The following is an 18,994-nucleotide window of genomic DNA, read 5'->3' as shown; positions in this document are numbered from 1 at the left end:
AGTGTTGTTTGTCACTTGAAATAAGCTCCACAATGTCTAAAGTGCAGAGAAACTGCACTTGGGCGAGAGCAGATCGCATTACAGGCTGTGTTTTTCACTAACAGTCTGTGTGTGGTCTGCTTGAGAGCAGAGCACGCAGAGTCAGCTCTCGAGGGAGCTGACTGCCCGCTTGTGAACGTTTGTCGCTGTGTATGCTTACTCTCAGAGGGCTCTCTTTGAGGAGGGAGCTTTCACATGCGTTCCTTGCGTTACCGGCCCGCTTTCGCTGAGGCGGAGCAGCGGCTGCGCTCGTGGGGATCGCAGATGGATAAGGTGGAGGGAATGAAGACGGGCGATCCCCTATCTTCTTCCTTCCCATCAGATCCAGCGCCCGCTCTCTGGGTTCGGAAGCCCCACGGGTATTTCCCCCCAGAGAGAGAGGGCTCGACGCTCCGCCTGTCTTTCTCCGAGGAGGTAGACGTGAAGGGCGTCGATGAGCTTTGTAAAATCGCAGTGTTTGCACGAGCATTGTTTGCACAAGCTTATTATGAACGAGGTTGTCATTATAGCAGTGTCCCTGCTTAGGAACGGAGTTCGAACCGTATTCCAGCAGCGTACACCGCCGTACACGGTGCCCGTCTCTCCTCAGTGCCCTCAGGAGATCGGTCTGCCAACCCTGCCACGTACGGTGTTCCAGGGCGCAGCGATCTCCAGCGAGCACACATCTCAGTTTCTTCCGCCCGGAAACGTAGCGGAGCTGAGATGCTCGCCACCCCCTTCAGGGGTTTCTAGAGCAGCTAGTTTGGCCGTCTCCTGCCGCGTGCCGTTCCAGGACACCGAGCTAGCCGCCCTGGTTATACCAGAGGCCAGTCTTGAGAGACTGGTTCCCTTAGTAGACTATTTGGCAGCGTGAAAACTACTGCCAAATGTGTCTCCATGGGACCTGCATACTGTAGAAAGAGGCTACAGAATCCAGTTTGGTTCTCCTCCGCCTCGTTTCAACGGGTTGAATCCCACTCTGGTGGGCCCCGAGCAGGTTCTGGTAATGGAATGAGAAGTAGAGTGCTCTCTTGAGAGAGGAGGCCATCGAGGTGGTCCCTCCTTACGAAAGAGATTCTGGGTTCTACAGCCGGTACTTCATAGTTCCCAAGAAGGATGAAGGGTTGGCGTCCCATTTTAGATCTGCATCAGTTGAACCACTCAGTTAGCAGACTGAAGTTCAAGATGCTCAAACAGGTCGTGTCTCAGATCAGGTCCGAGGACGGGTTTGTCGCGATCGATCTAAATACGCATACTTCCATATCTCCAACCTTCCCACTAACAGGGAGTTCCTGACGTTTGCTTTCGAGGGCGAAGCTCACCAATATCGGGTTCTTCCCTTCGGCCTAGCACTCACCACGCACTTTACAAAGTGTGTGGATGCCGCGTTAGCTCCGTTGCGGCTACAAGGCATCCGCATATCCACTTTGGTTGATTCTTGTTCAATCAGAGCAGATGGCGGCTCAACATCGAGATGTTGGGGTTAAGACTGAACGCCAAGAAGAGTGTGCTTTCTCCATTACAGAGAACCACTTATCTTGGTGTGGTGTGGGATTCGACCACGAGAGTGAAAGAAGACCAGTCACTCAACAGTGGTGGCTCAAGACCAAGGGGTTCTCCCCAAGGGGAAACCCGCTTCACATGTTCAAGGTCACGTGGTGGTGCCTACGTGCCTTAGACATGTGGAGACATCCTTGGTTCTTGTCTCAGGGCCTGGTGCTGGGAGCTCCGTGTTGCTGCGTACGCTAGCGACGGACGTGTCCCTCACCCTGCCCGCAGTCTGTGGAGTACTCGCCGTCTCATGTGGCACTTCAACTGCCTGGAGATGCTGGCGGTGTTTCACAGAAACACTTTCTCCCAGACCTAGAGATCGCCGGTGTTGGTGCGATAGCACCGAAAACACTGTGGTGGTCTCTTACATCAACCACCGAGGAGGTCTGCATTCACGCCCCCTGCACAGGCTGGCGTACCAGATCCTTGGGTGGTCCCAGGACAAACTCCTCTCGCTGAGAGCAGTTCACATGTCTGGGCATCTCAGTGTGGGAGCAGACATCCCGTCAAGGCAGGGGCTGAGGCCCGGGGAATGGATGCTTCACCCTGAGGGGGTGAAGCACATTTGGAGAGTGTTTGGCCAGGCTCTGTCACCCCCGCCCGGAGCTTTGGAAGTTGTAGGTGGGGCCCCTGAGGGGGCACAGCCCATAGCTTCCTGTCCCCCAACCGAGGTTGTTGAGACCTTCCTCCAATCCAGAGCTCCCTCAGCGAGGAAACTATACGCCTTGAAATGGAACTTTTCACTTCTTGGTGCGGAGACCGCCAGCTCGACCCAGTCAACTGCCCGATTGGTACAGTTCTGGAGTTCGTGCGGGCCTGTTCCTCCGCAGGGTTAACCCTCTCCACCCTGAGGGTTTACGTGGCGGCTATACCGGCCTACCGCGCCCTTCTCGGTGGCCTTTCAGTGGGTAGGCACCCCCTAGTACATGTTTTCTCCACAACACAAGGGACTTGTACACCCTGAAGTGAAGTGTCACTTCATGGTGCAGAGGTTGCCAGCTCGACCCAGCCAACTGCCCGTTTGGTACAGTTCTGGAGTTTTGGGAACGAGACGCTGCGTCTCAAGGCCATACTTCCGGCATCCCTACGAGCGGTTGCTTCATTCCTGAAGCTGACGCCGGTTCCACCGCACGTGCTTTTATGCCTCCTGGCCGTTACGTCACCCGCACGTGACGTCTCGCCCATCCTTTGGACAGATTACATTTGTATCAGAGCGTGGTCACGCTGGAGGCGTTCCCCTAGCGTTCTTGGACGCAGCGTCTCGTTCCCTCGAGGAACTGGGGTTACATACGTAACCTAAGACGTTTTCACAGGAGGTCTCCCATCCAGGTACTGACCAGGCTCAACCCTACTTAGCTTCAGTGGGCGACCAGTCTTGGGTTGCAGGGTGATATGGCTGATTATTATTATTATTATTATTATTATTATTATTATTATTATTATTATTCGATACATTTTAACATGATTTTTGTGTAGATAATCAAGCAAACCTAAGTTACTTCAGCCCAGTAAGTGTTCCTCTTGAAATATTACTAATATAAAAGTTATGTTTACTTTATAAAAACCAATAGATTTCACAGCAAAAAAAGGTATGTTTACCACAACCTGAAGGGGGCATTTTTTAAAATGATACAAAATGGCCTTTTAAAAAGTATTTAAAAAGCAAATCAATCAGATGACATGTAGTAGATTGTGTACAATGGTTTTTCAGCAAATCATGTTGATAATTTAGAGGCCTTTGACATTTGATTATGTACTGATAGTGCAATGAGTTCAGAAATACATGCTTCTGACAGTTGTAATCTTCCATGTGGCATTTAAAATAATTAATTATTTGAACAACAAGATACAGCTTGTCAACTGATTGTTATGTTGCAGCATGGTTGCAGAAACGTTATTTGAAATGTACACTCTGAATAAGTATTTGAGGGTTTTAATCACCTGATGGTCTTTAATTTACAGCATCTATCCTGTAGTAAATCACTGAGCTTCTTCACTCCTGATGGTCCAGGATCATTTCCTGTGAGATCCAGCTCTATCAGGTGTGAAGGGTTTGATCTCAGAGCTGAAGCCAGAGCTTTATAACCTTCTTCAGTGATATTGCAGTCTGAAAGTCTGTATATGAAAGAAGTTAAGTAATGCATGATCTGAAGTAAATAAACAAAATAAAGAACACATAAAGTTCAAGCTAATATTAACATGATAAATGATAAAGTTAGAGAACTGAAAAACAAATTGTTGCCATAGAATATGCAAAAATGTATTCTATTTTAAAATTGGCCAAAAATGTCTCATAGACTCAATAAATACATGCATTGACCAATGCTTTAATGATAACGACTTACTAAACCAAGCATTTGCCTAACAATGAAAATTCTGTCATTATTTATTCACACGTATGTTGTCTCAAAACATTACTTCCTTCAGATGTTAGACAGAATATTAGTCAAAGTGAAACTGAGGTGAGGAGAGTAACTGAAATTATAGCCTGCAGTTTTTTTTTTTTCACATGTAGAAATGTACATTATTTAAAATACACACTTCAGTTTTTCCAATTTGCATTTTGTGTTTTTTAACAGAGGAAAAATCTTCTCTATTCCTGAGTTCTGTAGTTTATTTCCACTCAGATCCAGCTCTATCAGGTTTGAAGGGTTTGAATTAAATGCTGAAGTCAGAGCAGCACAACCTTCTGCTGTAATACTGTTATTACTCAGCCTGCAGAGAGAGAGAGAGAGAGAGAGAGAGAGAGAGAACAAAAAACAAAACAAAGACCGGAAACATTCTTCAGATTTTTTTCATTCACAACACACAACTAATAACTACAGAAAGATAAATCTATATGATGGTTCAACTAAACTTAGCCCTCTAAATAAACAACCACAATGACAGTATTTTGAAGATGAAATATCAAACAATATTACACTTTAAGTGTATTTTATAAAGTAATAAACCATGTACAATACTCACATCAGTGTGTTGAGTTTACAGTGTTTATCCTGCAGTAGAGCAGTGATCTGATTCACTCGTGTGTCTCCTAGTTTACGTCCACTCAGATTCAGCTCTCTCAGGAGTAACAGGTTTTTACCCACAATTCCAGACACATACTGACAGGCTTCATCTGCAGCAGGACCCAAAAACCTGCAGAAGAGAAGATGAAACAGGAATCAATTCAACTAAATTGGGGTAATGAAAAACAGCATCTGGTTCAGATGGTAAACAGGGTAAAATTGATTATCATTATCATTATTAATTATTACAGAAATAATATTTCTAAAAATAATTATCTTATCACGTCTCACCTCAGTGTCTTCAGTTGACAGTTTGGATCCTGTAGTAAATCACTGAGCTGCTTCACTCCTGATTGTCCAGGATCATTTCCTGTGAGATCCAGCTCTATCAGGTGTGAAGGGTTTGATCTCAGAGCTGAAGCCAGAGCTTTATAACCTTCTTCAGTGATACTGCAGTCTGAAAGTCTAGAGGAAGACAAAAAACAGCAACATAAAGTCTCAAATGTTGTTACTCATTTAGTACAAAATTTCATTTTTAATTTCACAATATTTATAATTCTCAAAAGTGACATTACTGGCAGAAATTTTCTGTTCATGTTTAAATTCACCAAATTCAAACCTGAGTATCTGCAGTGTACACTGAGAGTTTCCCAGTAGAGTGGAGATTTCAGTCACTCCAGAGTTTCCGAGTTTATTTCCACTCAGATCCAGCTCTGTCAGGTTTGAAGGATTTGAATTAAACTCTGAAGTCAGAGCCGCACAACCCTCTGCTGTAATATAGATGCAATTAAATCTGTAGAATAGAGTAAAGAAATAAGCTATGCATACAATTATGCAACTAGGAGATTTGGCTTTTACTATGATGGTCCACCAATATGAGATTTGCATGATAAATATATTTTTAGTAGTTGGCCTTTGTTTTACGCATTGACTAAAATACTCACATTAGTTTTCTCAGACTGCATTGTTCATTCTTAAACAGAGTCAAGAAGATCTTTATTCCTGAGTTTCTGAGTTTAGTCCCACTCAGATTCAGTTCTGTCAGATTTGAAGGGTTTAAATTTAAAGCTGCAGCCAGAACATGACAATCTTCTTCTGTAATATCGCTGTTATTCAAACTGCATTAAGAAAAAACAGTTACAGTTTCAACTAAACATTTCCCAAGAGTTAGTATATAAAGGTCAACACTCTCCAATAAACTATACATAAAACACATACAGCAGCAAGTTCATAAGTGTTAAATGTTCTCATAATAATGATAATACTCACATGAGTGTGTTGAGTTTACAGTGTTTATCCTGCAGTACCATAGAAAGTTTCTTAAATCCAGAATCTCCTAGTTTACATTCACTCAGATTCAGCTCTCTCAGCAGTAACAGGTTTTCACCCAGAACTCTATTTACATGCTGACAGGCTTCATCTGCAGCTGGATTCAAAAACCTGCAGAAGAGAAGATGAAGCAGGATTCAGTTCAATTAAACGTGATGTAATAAAATAGCATCTGATTCTGATGGGAAACGGGAAATGGTTTATCCTGAATTTAACTTGATGCAACAGATTGCATTAGTGAAATTATATTTGTATTAATAATTCAACAGCATGTCATTGTATTATTTCATCATGTCTCACCTCAGTGACTTCAGCTGACAGTTTGGATCCTGTAGTAAATCATCGAGCTGCTTCACTCCTGATTGTCCAGGATCATTTCCTGTGAGATCCAGCTCTATCAGGTGTGAAGGGTTTGATCTCAGAGCTGAAGCCAGAGCTTTATAACCTTCTTCAGTGACACTGCAATCTGAAAGACTACAATAAAAATAGTAGAAATAAAATGCATTTGATCTTTTCTAATATAGGGCAATTTTGTAGCAATATTAATTGTATGCAAAAAAAAAGAGATTGATTGTGAGATTGTTATTATGAGATCATTATATCTGTGCCCCTGTAAATACAGTCCAACATATAGGACTTTATAATGTTCAGTGACATCACCCTTGTGAAAAAGAAGTGTGCTTAATTGCAATAAAAGTGTACTTTTTGTGTACTTCAATTATTAAAAGAATACTTTTTAAAAAGTGAACTTGCCTATAATATAATATAATTTAATTAAAGGCCACTTAAGTGTACTTAAAGAGAGTACAAACATATACCTTTGTTTACATCTGTGTGTTACTCGGCAACCACTTTGTTGCAACCACAACCGTTTCTGAGGAACTACATAGTTTGGCGGAATAATAATGTTTTTATTAATATCATTACACTTCATTTGCTCTGTTTTATTTTGTTAAACCTTACTACGTATATGGAATAACCGTTTTATACCCTCGAGTACCTTATTGCTTACATAAACCATGGCTTCATGGGGCTTATTGCTTTTATAAAACGGTTATTCCATATACGTAGTAAGGTTTATATAATTTATATAATAAAGCTCTGGCTATATTGCTTTTATAAAACGGTTACCACACAATAAAAAATATTAAAACCCAAAATGTATGTATTGAAATGTTACTTTTTTGAAGCAAGTTCGTTAAATGCTGTCCTTCCGCTAAAAAAAATAGTTCCTGACAGCAACAGTAAACAGCAAGAGAATGTTCCGAACCTGCCTCTCGTCTAATGGAGCTTAAATAAAAACAGGGCTCTTATCATCCGCTGTCATTTATTTTTTAAACACCATATATGATATTTTCTCACACACATACAGTGAGGAAAATAAGTATTTGAACACCCTGCTATTTTGCAAGTTCTCCCACTTAGAAATCATGGAGGGGTCTGAAATTGTCATCGTAGGTGCATGTCCACTGTGAGAGACATAATCTAAAAAAAATCCAGAAATCACAATGTATGATTTTTAACTATTTATTTGTATGATACAGCTGCAAATAAGTATTTGAACACCTGTCTATCAGCTAGAATTCTGACCCTCAAAGACCTGTTAGTCTGCCTTTAAAATGTCCACCTCCACTCCATTTATTATCCTAAATTAGATGCACCTGTTTGAGGTCGTTAGCTGCATAAAGACACCTGTCCACCCCATACAATCAGTAAGAATCAAACTACTAACATGGCCAAGACCAAAGAGCTGTCCAAAGACACTAGAGACAAAATTGTACACCTCCACAAGGCTGGAAAGGGCTACGGGGAAATTGCCAAGCAGCTTGGTGAAAAAAGGTCCACTGTTGGAGCAATCATTAGAAAATGGAAGAAGCTAAACATGACTGTCAATCTCCCTCGGACTGGGGCTCCATGCAAGATCTCACCTCGTGGGGTCTCAATGATCCTAAGAAAGGTGAGAAATCAGCCCAGAACTACACTGGAGGAGCTGGTCAATGACCTGAAAAGAGCTGGGACCACCGTTTCCAAGGTTACTGTTGGTAATGCACTAAGGCGTCATGGTTTGAAATCATGCATGGCACGGAAGGTTCCCCTGCTTAAACCAGCACATGTCCAGGCCCGACTTAAGTTTGCCAATGACCATTTGGATGATCCAGAGGAGTCATGGGAGAAAGTCATGTGGTCAGATGAGACCAAAATAGAACTTTTGGTCATAATTCCACTAAACGTGTTTGGAGGAAGAAGAATGATGAGTACCATCCCAAGAACACCATCCCTACTGTGAAGCATGGGGTGGTAGCATCATGCTTTGGGGTGTTTTTCTGCACATGGGACAGGGCGACTGCACTGTATTAAGGAGAGGATGACCGGGGCCATGTATTGCGAGATTTTGGGGAACAACCTCCTTCCCTCAGTTAGAGCATTGAAGATGGGTCGAGGCTGGGTCTTCCAACATGACAATGACCAAGCACACAGCCAGGATAACCAAGGAGTGGCTCTGTAAGAAGCATATCAAGGTTCTGGCGTGGCCTAGCCAGTCTCCAGACCTAAACCCAATAGAGAATCTTTGGAGGGAGCTCAAACTCCGTGTTTCTCAGCGACAGGCCAGAAACCTGACTGATCTAGAGATGATCTGTGTGGAGGAGTGGGCCAAAATCCCTCCTGCAGTGTGTGCAAACCTGGTGAAAAACTACAGGAAACGTTTGACCTCTGTAATTGCAAACAAAGGCTACTGTACCAAATATTAACATTGATTTTCTCAGGTGTTCAAATACTTATTTGCAGCTGTATCATACAAATAAATAGTTAAAAAATCATACATTGTGATTTCTGGAATTTTTTTTTTAGATTATGTCTCTCACAGTGGACATGCACCTACGATGACAATTTCAGACCCCTCCATGATTTCTAAGTGGGAGAACTTGCAAAATAGCAGGGTGTTCAAATACTTATTTTCCTCACTGTACATCTGCTTATCTCTCAGCTTGAGAAAACTTCTGTTTTCCGTCTTTTAATTTTAAAACAGACCGATTCGCGGCACAGCGCGAGTTTGCAAGCGTCATTACAGTGTAAACTGATGGACACACATAATCATACCTGAAACAGAAAACTAATAAATTCAGTAATATTCGGAAACTGCAGTCTTTCACACAGACGCGCGCCGCACAAACATCAACAGATCTCCGCATTAAAAGCGTTTATTTAGACGGGCGGGTTCTCAAAATTAAAGATGAAAGATGCAACATAACGCCAGCAGGGGTCACTCATGCTTCATTAAATAAATAACAGACAGTTAATTCTGCCGAAATGCATAATACATTAAACAGTTTTGATGCTATTGATTGTTTATGTTGCTAAGGGCGTTGCTCAGTGATACACAGAACGGTTTGGTGAAGCGGTCATAGCCGTGCTGTATCGTGAATAAAACACAGCTGCCAACCAATCAGAATCAAGGAATGGAACTAACCGTTTTATAAAGTGAATTTATAACAGATAATTTATTACACCCCTTAGCTGTTATAAATTCACTGTTAACCACAGCTTCTTGGGGCTTATTGCTTTAATATACAAGTACTAGAAAAACAAAACAGTTTGTAAAATACAAACTGGCATAGTTTATTCATATCGGACACACATTGTGTAGGTAGCTATAAAAGTCACTTGATTCTTCTCCCAGTTCATGAACCACTTACTTTCATGTATTTTGGGAAAAATAGGTGAATTTACGCGTTGAAAATCAGACAGATACAATTCTCTGAATTGCGGTGCAAACTCACATGCCAGTGCCCATCCAGTATTACAGATCAACTAACAAGATCATTATAAAGGATTGTGAATGATAAAACACATTCACTTACAGGTATTTGAGAATCAGAATATTAGTTTATGACATAATTAACAAGTTTGTGAATATTTTGAATAAAATAGGAAAGAGTAAATTATACATTTGTGATACAACACTGTTGTGGCCGTGGTGTGTCACGTGACAAGCATGACGTGCCGCCATGGAAATAATAATATGATGCATTCTAAAAAAACAGTCGCCTTAAAAAAAACTCATGCTAGGGGGGTCTGCTGGAATATTTTAAACTTGTGTGAGAAAGGGTTAATTGGAAAAGTCTCATAAAACTACATTTAGCACAAATTGTGCTACAGTGATATGTATTTAACATGTATGTACACTATTGAGAAAATCAAGTTTAAACTTTGAGAGTACAAATAAATCTGGTTAATGACAGTAAGATAAAAACATGAAATGCATGCTAAACATAATTTCACAAGACTTTTGAATACTGAATTATGTAGGTCAGACTTTTTTCTACAACATGTTGTGAAAGCTATCCTTTTCCAGAAAGAAGTTGATGGAGACTGAGACGGCTGAAAGCACACCATGTTTTCTGTACTTTACAAGAGCACAACATTTTGTTTTTATTGCTTGGAAACAAATAAAAGTAGACCATTATCAGTTTCAAATTATGTCTTTTTTTATCTGAATGACCGTAAATGACATTGTACAAATGACATGTATTGCAAGTGGTTGCTGCAGGTAAGATAAAACTGAACTGAATTGAACTGAACTGAATGATGATATAGGTGAATCAACGATGAACTGCCCTTAAGTGAAATATTGACTGTTTGTTATTGTATACTGACACACTATTTTCCTGTTTAACATGGTAAAGCTGCTTTGACCAACTCTGTATTGTATAAAGCGCTATATAAATAAAGGTGACTTGAGTTGACTTGATAAAAACACAGGTGCCAGTGCCTCTGTCCACTTGAAATTATTAAAAAAACTTCAAAAAAAAAAAAAATTATAAAACAATGTTATTATAAGAAAAAAATATTTCTTCATTGAACTCACCTGAGTTTCTGCAGTGTGCAGTTTGTATTTTCTAATCCGTTCTGGAGTTTCTTCACTCCTGAATCCTGCAGATTATTGTTGCTCATGTCAAGTTCTTTCAGACTGGAGTTTGATCTCAGGACTGTAGCGAGAGCTGAACAGCTTTCCTCTTTTAGACCACACTTACGCAGACTAAAATGATGAACAGGAGAGGAATAATTCAGGAACACAAAGTACTTGATGCCAGTATTCAGTGATTACTGAATATTACTGTGTTGGTCACCTGATTCTATAACATGTTTTACACCTACAATAATAAATGAAAACAATACTCACATCAGTGTGTTTAGTTTACAGTGTTTATCCTGCAGTAGAGCAGCGATCTGATTCACTCCTTTGTCTCCTAGTTCACGTTCACTCAGATTCAGCTCTCTCAGGAGTAACAGATTTTTAATTGGAAGAATTTCAGTCAGATATTTACAGGCTTCTTCTGCATCAGGACTCTGTAACAACCTGAACACAGCAGAAGTACATTGACATTACCTGCCATACAGTGATTTAAGTTCACAAGCTTGTGAAAAGGCCCTTAGTCATTTCAAAGTTTTTATAAATGTCTTTTTGACAGCTTAATTCTCCGTATTCTAAAACTTTAAGACTATTATTTTAAGAACACGTACCTCAGTGTCTTCAGTTGACAGTTTGGATCCTGAAGTAAATCACTGAGCTGCTTCACTCCTGATTGTCCAGGATCATTTCCTGTGAGATTCAGCTCTATCAGGTGTGAAGGGTTTGATCTCAGAGCTGAAGCCAGAGCTTTATAACCTTCTTCAGTGATACTGCAGTCTGAAAGACTACAGAAAATAAAACCATGAAATAAAATCAAATTCACAGATGAATGAATAACAGATATGCAGGAACATCACTTTTGGTTTTATTCTCCCATTATTTATTATGTGAGTGAGGCAATTAATTAACTATTACCTGATGAATTTGAACTTAAACTGAATCGGAATGATTTGTACAGTTAAAGATGTTCAACAAATGAAGCTGAATGCCAATTATCAGCTAAAAACAGCACACACTAACATTGCATTTTATCTTAGCCAGGTATGGGCTACTGTCCCATGTTCTGTGTACATCTCGTATAATATATACGTAATTATATATTATACATAATATACACACACACACACATTAGATAAGTATATCATAAGTATCTAATTAGTTACCATGTATGGACACTACCTGCAAATGACCGTTATTACCCACACTTGTCTGTTATGTACAAACTAATTACCATGCATGTACAACTGTTAAGTACAGCCATGTTTCTTATTTGTTACCATGTACATACACTTCAGGTAAGTACCTTGTTACACTCATTTGCCTGTAGGTACAAGATATTTAACATGTATTTACCAGGGAAGTACACATACTGTAAAATAAAGTTCTACCCATTCAACATTACAGTGTAATTGAGAGATATCAATTTAACATTTATTAGACTTAAAAAAATCACTTCTACTTTAGGTGAACTTCAACCAATCTTCACATAAACCCATTATAATAAATATCATATTTTCCTGTGACCTTCAGGAAGTAGGAAATATACAGAGACTGAATAAAGTTCTCAAACACTACATTCTACTTTAAATAAAGATTAATCCTTAAAGCAACAAAAGTTATTGATTTCCTCTTTTTTCTTTTGTTCTTTGGTTAACATATATCACAGCAGCAGGGTTATTAGGTTATTTTGGCTGCTTTAAATGACTAGTTCACTTCCAGAATAAAAATTTCCTGTTTATTTACTCATCCCCACGTTTTCCAAGATGTTCATGTCTTTCTTTCTTCAGTCACAAAGAAATTAAGTTTTTTTGAGGAAAACATTCTAGGATTTTTCTCCATATAGTGGACTTCTATGGTTCCCAATGGTTTGAACTTCCAAATTGCAGTTTCATTGCATCTTCAAAGGGCTGAATGAAACGGCAATTTGGAATTGATGGCTGCAACGTGCCTCAAAAAAGTTGGGACAGGGCTATGTTCACCACTGTGTATCCCCCTATTCTTTTAACAACAGTCCATATACGTCAGGGAACTGAAGAGTCTAGTTGCTGAGGTTTTGGGAGAGGATTTTTTTGTTTCATGATGCGCCTAATGTTTTCAGTTGGTGAAAGGTCTGAACTGCAGGCAGGCCATTTCAGCAGCCAGACTCTTCTACTACGAAGCCATGGTGTTGTAATAGATGTAGCATGCGGTTTAGCAGTGTTTGCTGAAATATGAATAGCCTTCCCGGAAAAAGATGTTGTCTGGATAGAAGCACATGTTGCTTCCAAAACCTGAATATACCTTTCAGAATTGATGATGCCTTTCCAAATGTGTACGCTGCCCATTCCATAGGCACTAATGCACACCATACCTTCAGAGATGCAGACTTTTAAACTGAGCACTGATAACAAGCCAGATGGTCCCTTCTCCTCTTTAGTCTGGAGGATGCAAAGTCCATTGTTTCCTAAATGAATATCAAATTTAAATTTGTCTGATCACAGAACAGTTTTCCACTTTGCCTCAATCCATTTTAAATGAGCTTTAGATGGCAGTGTTGCTGGATCATGGCTTCTTCTTTGCATGGTAGATCTTTAACCTGCATTTGTGGAAGGCATGGCGAACTGTGTTCACAGACAATAATTTCTGGGGGTGTTTCTGAGCTCATGCAGTGATTTTCATTACAGAATGATGCCTGTTTTTAATGCACTGCTGCCTGAGATCCCAAAGAGCACAGGCATCCAATACTGATTTTCACCCTTGTCCCTTGAGCACAGAGATTTCTCCAGATTCCCTGAATCTTTTGATGATAGTATGTGCTGTAGATAATGAGAGTCAAAGTTTTTAAGTTTTTTGCAGAAAAAAAGCAGACTTAATATTTATCCATTTCTGTTCATAATTTGGTGACAATAAGCATATAAACCTCCGTGCTGTGCTGCTTATATTTAACACAGTAAAAAAATGCCCAAAACCAGTCGTCTGTAGATAAGAATCCGAAAGGACTGGTGAGCTTAGTCGGACCGATTAAGGTGTTTACATGAAGGCTTTTCAGTCCGATTGGGCCATCTATCCAATTACTAACAGATTATTTGATTGCATGTAAATGTAGCCACTGTTCCACAATTTGTAGATGCAGTTTTTTTCACAGATTGGTGAACTTCTGGACATCTTTATTTCTGAGAGCCTCTGCCTCTCTAAGATACTCTTTTTATACCCAGTCATGTTAGTGACCTGTTGCCAATTAGCCTTATTAGCTGTAAAATGTTTCTGTGGCAGTTTCTTTTTATTAAGTTTCTTTTCCAGCCTTTGAGACGCTAGACTTGTTGTGGCCTTTAAATTCAAAATTACCTAATTTTTTCTTCAAATGGTACATTTCCTCAGTTTAAACATTTGATATGTTTAAACATGTTCATTTGTTTTCTATGTTCTATCGTGAATAAAACGTGGTTTTATGAGATTTGCAAATCAGTGCATTCTGTTTTTATTTACATTTTACACAGTGTCCCAACTTCTCTGGAATTGGGTTGTACAAGGATAGCGCCTATTGAAAATCTGCTTCAACGTATCAAAATATGTAAACCTCATGTGAAATGTGGTTTTGGAATATTTTCATAGTGTAAATGTGTGAAAACCATGTGATCACATTTCCACATTTTTCCACACGTCCACATATGTTCATGTGTTCATATGTGATCGCACAGGTTTCTGCATTTTTGACACATGTGATTTTAACGTGAACTTCATGTGGCTTTTCTGTAAGGGTATGTAAACAAATATGCATGTAAACACAAAAGGTATTATTGAATTCAGAATAAAATAACATGGTTAAGTTTACATATACGATAAATTAATTGCTATTAGCTTATAGCCAGTTAGCATCGCCAGCGTGGTTGCTGCTAATCTCGCTTACATTGCTAATACTCCATTACACATGTGGGATTACAAATTTATTTAAATGTTTAATTTAGATCCCTATGTAATAGTGTACAAACTGAAGAAGTTATATACATTGTATTTAGCATTTATGGTGAAGATGATGACATCAGATGAACGATTCAAGAGGTCCCTGCCAGTTCCTGTTCTCTTATTGTAAGTGAAATGAGCCAGACGACGGAGACTCTTGCCTTTTGTTTGTAATTGTTTGCTGCCCCTGCCCCGTCTTTGGGCAGTTAGGCTGATTAGATTAGGAGTCGTTAAATGGGGCAGTATGCTATACCTGAATACTTCATTTGCATGTCTTAAGGTTGTCACCCAGGTGCTTGGGTTCCATTCCTAAGCACTGCCCCCTAAATGTATATAAACTACAATGTATCACTGCTTTAAGTTAGATTTTCGATGACTACAGCTACCGACAGCTTGTGTTCTCAATAAAAGAATCCTGCTGAAGATACAACCCGAAGTCTCCTGGTCTTCACTTCTGAGTTGCCTAAACTTTAGAAGACATAGGTTTACAACAGATGGTGCCGTGACCCGGATAGAGTTCCAGCTTCCTCACCTGAATCCAGTTTGAAAACTTCAAGCTCAAACAAAGATCTGCTTCCAGACTGCATCTTTTGGAATCCAGCGAAAACTTCAAGCTGAACAAAGATTTCCAGACTGAATTTTTCTCTCAACCAAGGTTGTGGTGAGTGCTGTCTCTAATCCAAAAGAACCTTTAAGACCAGTATAAATTTGTTTATCCTCTGCGCCGTCAGAGAAGAGTTAACAGACAGCTGTAGGGTTTGGTTAACTAAGTTTTCCTCTAAAAAAATTTACTTTTAGAGATGAAGTTACCCTCTGTCCAGGCAGGGAAGTTTAGCATCAAGTGCTAATATTGTTTTATCCTCTGTTCTGTGTAGGCAGGGAAGATTGGCATTTACGTGCTAGTTATTTTGGTTTATCCTCTTTTCACAGAGAAGTTTAGCATTTCATGCTAATAATTTTGGTTTATCCTCTGTTCTTGTAGGCAGGGAAGTTAAGTGTGAAGTGTTGGTAATTTGGAAAGTTAACAATAGTTAAGCTGTGTTAACAAGTGTACCCTCTGTTGATCAGAGAAGTTTTAGTGTTTTTGATTGTGTGGTAACAAAGTTAACAATAGTTAAGCTGTGTTAACAAGTGTACCCTCTGTTGATCAGAGAAGTTTTAGTGTTTTTGATTGTGTGGTAACAAAGAAACTCACAAGATGGTTAGAAGGAATGCTAGGCTGATTCAAACAACAGAAAAGGATGGTCTTGCGACTCCATTGTGGTCAGATAGTGAATTCAAAACACTGTTAGGGGAACAAATGAACCTAATAATCACTGAGAAAGTTAGACAAGAACTAACGCAGAAATATGAGATCCATCCAGACAAGACTTGGTCTGTAGATGAGTGTAAAAGGTGTTAGGAGCATGTATTCGCAAGAACAATGTTAAAGGCATTATCTGCTGCCACAGAGAATTTGGTTTAGCGCTAGTTACACAACAATCTCAGCGTAACTCAGAGCTAGAGAAACAGAACAAAGAGCTCCGTGCTAGAGTATCCTATTTTACTAAGAAATTGAACCACAACAAAGCTTCAGCAAAACTGATGTGGAAGAAGTTAGTCAACCGAATGACAATTATCCTGACTTACAAGCTTTCTTTGAAAGAGATGTAATCATCCAATCAGTAATTGATGTGCCTGTAGATTCAGTGAAGGTATGTGGCGCTAAGAGACGATCTCAAGGAATTGAGGGAATTGAAAGTGTTGCTCCCAACTCTTCTGTTGTGCAAGTACAAACTGTTGCCAAAACACTAGGACCTAAAGATATAGAGAGACTGTCCCAGAGCTTACCCTCAGCACTCACAGATTTTTCTGAATTTAGAAGAGCATTGATCAACAAAATGCGTCTCTACGACATGTCGTTAGCAGAAGTCACACAGCTGATGTCACAAATTCTAACTGAATCTGAATTCAACAGTTTTGAGTCTGCTGTTACTTCTGAACTACAACATGCCAGTAGAGACGATTTGAGAGAAGGTGTTTTGAAAATTCTAAAGAATATCATAGGACCCAAGATAGACTGGTCCAGAATCACTAACTGTGTGCAAAGGAAAGAAGAAACTGTGAGTGAATACACTGAAAGGTTTTGTCAGTCAGCTGTAACTTACAGTGGAATAGTGGATGATCCTGAAAGTGTGCTTGATGACAAAGGACCACTAGTTAGAACATGGTTTGATGGCCTTTTATCAGAGTACAGATCAGCTTTGCCGTTCTTAGACCTAACATGGTCCACTGGAAGCTTGCAAAACAGCTTGGACAGCTTAGCTACTTGGGAAAGAGACTCTGATGTTAAAGCCAGAGTAAAGATTGCAGCAGCGTCCTTTAAGGTCAACACAGAGAACCGACAGAAACGTAAGTGTCCTAAGAAGGAGGGCAGTTGTTATTACTGTGGTAAACCTGGACACTGGATGAAAGAGTGTAGGAAAAGCAAAAGACATTAGGAGAAATTAACAGCTTTACTCAGCTTCTACTCAGTCTACTTGGTACTCTGAAGCAGCCCCTCCCCGCTTCACCGAACTGTTGGAGCAGTTTGCTCAGGTGTTAACTGTTAGGGCTGTGAGTGCTTAATTCCCCAGTAATGTACAACAAAGCTGAAAGATTCTTTGTAAATAAAACTACAGGAAGGTTACTGTCACTTCCTTCCACTGAGAGAATGCTAGTTAAGTACACTCACAGCCTTCAAAGCTATACTACAGCACACCACAGTCACTCACCTATCCTCTTTGGGTTATGATGTTTGTTATGACTGATGTTCCATTAGAGGATGGAGATGTCACACACTAAAGTTTGCACACCACCTACAGGGATAGGATAGGACACATGGACCAGTGAGGAACCCAGGGAAGAACCGGATGCAACAGGCTTCGGGGGCCAACCCTGTGGTGAACACACCCTCATAGGCCTTTCCCCATCCACTAGTCCACCCTCACCTCACTGTTCTTTAGGTGTCTCGTGAATTAAGAAATAGGGAAAGAAGGAACAACAATAGCAGACTCAGATTGAACAGAGGATACAACCCTAATGTTTGCAGTCTTTAGAACAAATACTGCTCTGTCTTTTTGTTTTCTTTCTTCCTCTGTGCAGATACCACTTGATGGCTGTTCCAAGACCCATGCGCACCGAACTCCTCACCTGCGTATGAAGCCACAACCTCTAAAAGACAACGAGACCCACTGCCGAGCCAACTGTCACGAAGACAGAACAAAGAAAAAAATACACAACGCAGAGAATCACATACGGGAACTTCAGTCATCATCAACATGAACAAGATTGTCGTATTATTAACCATCATGGACATCACGCTAAGTGTAGACCCCAGAAACAACATATTCTTAGAGCTGATGAATATGTCAAGAAATGCCTTGTTTGCTGGAAAGAACGTTTGCATGCCACACGCACCTTCAGTAGGAGCAGGAATCCCATGGGTGGCACACCCTATCTCCAAATGTGATACGTGTACCTTATTCGATCATCATACCAGTGGATTATACAACAAGGATACATGTCACAACGTAACGATTCCTCCAGCTTCTACGTGTTGCATTCCTGGACTACCATCCTGCAACCTAACTTCAGCTACTCCCATCATGACAGATCTACTCATGCCAATGATGTTCTATTGGTGCATGGAAAATTATGCTCCAGCATCGACTACACTGGGTGAAATTCTCATGAACGTTGCAGCTTTGTGATTAAAAGAGGAACCAAATTCAATGTGTACGTTACTACATCAGTTACGAAGAGGAGAATGACTTAAAAGAGTGTCTCTACGGGAACCCATCCCTACCGAAATTTTTGCTATAAATCAGTTGTGTATGATTCCTCCACCGACTGGCACTTTGTGGTTATGTGGAACTTCTGTCTACAGCATCCTACCCAGCCAATTCAACGGCAGGTGCACCCTGGTTTATGTTCTACCAGCTATCAGAGAAAACACACACTCCACCTCAAATTCTCCACATCTACAAAATTCAGCTTCTACCAACAAAGAGGGCTGCATTCCAGGACTCACTTGTGTACAAACGTGGTGGTCAAGAACTCTTGGAGCATTAATCCCATCGTATGGCGTCATGCAGGCTCTCGATCAAGTCAGAAGCCTGTCGGATTCTGTACAGAAATTGGCCAATGATACGGTTTTGGCCCTTGGCAATATCACGGACACTCTCGCTTCACACAAGATGATGATCTTACAGAACAG

At 40.3% G+C, this 18,994-nt stretch overlaps 1 protein-coding gene across 4 annotated transcripts in view; it reads right to left on the bottom strand.

Moving 5' to 3' along the window:
• The window catches only part of LOC131530060 (uncharacterized), a 175,737-nt gene that overhangs the window by 122,304 nt on the left and 34,439 nt on the right, over positions 1 to 18,994 (bottom strand). For all 4 annotated transcript variants that reach the window (XR_009268306.1, XM_058760133.1, XM_058760134.1 and 1 more), the window contains exons 20-30: positions 11,430 to 11,603; positions 11,089 to 11,265; positions 10,774 to 10,944; positions 6,207 to 6,380; positions 5,847 to 6,017; positions 5,522 to 5,695; positions 5,197 to 5,370; positions 4,869 to 5,042; positions 4,537 to 4,707; positions 4,111 to 4,284; positions 3,511 to 3,684 (exon numbers count right to left, since the gene is read on the bottom strand). Coding sequence is in view for 3 of the 4 variants with exons in the window: in XM_058760133.1 (XP_058616116.1) it covers positions 3,511 to 3,684; positions 4,111 to 4,284; positions 4,537 to 4,707; positions 4,869 to 5,042; positions 5,197 to 5,370; positions 5,522 to 5,695; positions 5,847 to 6,017; positions 6,207 to 6,380; positions 10,774 to 10,944; positions 11,089 to 11,265; positions 11,430 to 11,603 (1,908 nt within the window). In the remaining variant the exon portion in view is untranslated. The remainder of the gene's footprint in view (positions 1 to 3,510; positions 3,685 to 4,110; positions 4,285 to 4,536; positions 4,708 to 4,868; positions 5,043 to 5,196; positions 5,371 to 5,521; positions 5,696 to 5,846; positions 6,018 to 6,206; positions 6,381 to 10,773; positions 10,945 to 11,088; positions 11,266 to 11,429; positions 11,604 to 18,994) is intronic.

Source organism: Onychostoma macrolepis, chromosome 22 (assembly GCF_012432095.1).
Source record: "Onychostoma macrolepis isolate SWU-2019 chromosome 22, ASM1243209v1, whole genome shotgun sequence".
Classification (NCBI taxonomy): domain Eukaryota; kingdom Metazoa; phylum Chordata; class Actinopteri; order Cypriniformes; family Cyprinidae; genus Onychostoma; species Onychostoma macrolepis.
Note: the sequence above shows the minus strand (reverse complement) of the source record. Positions and strands in the feature narration are given on the sequence as shown.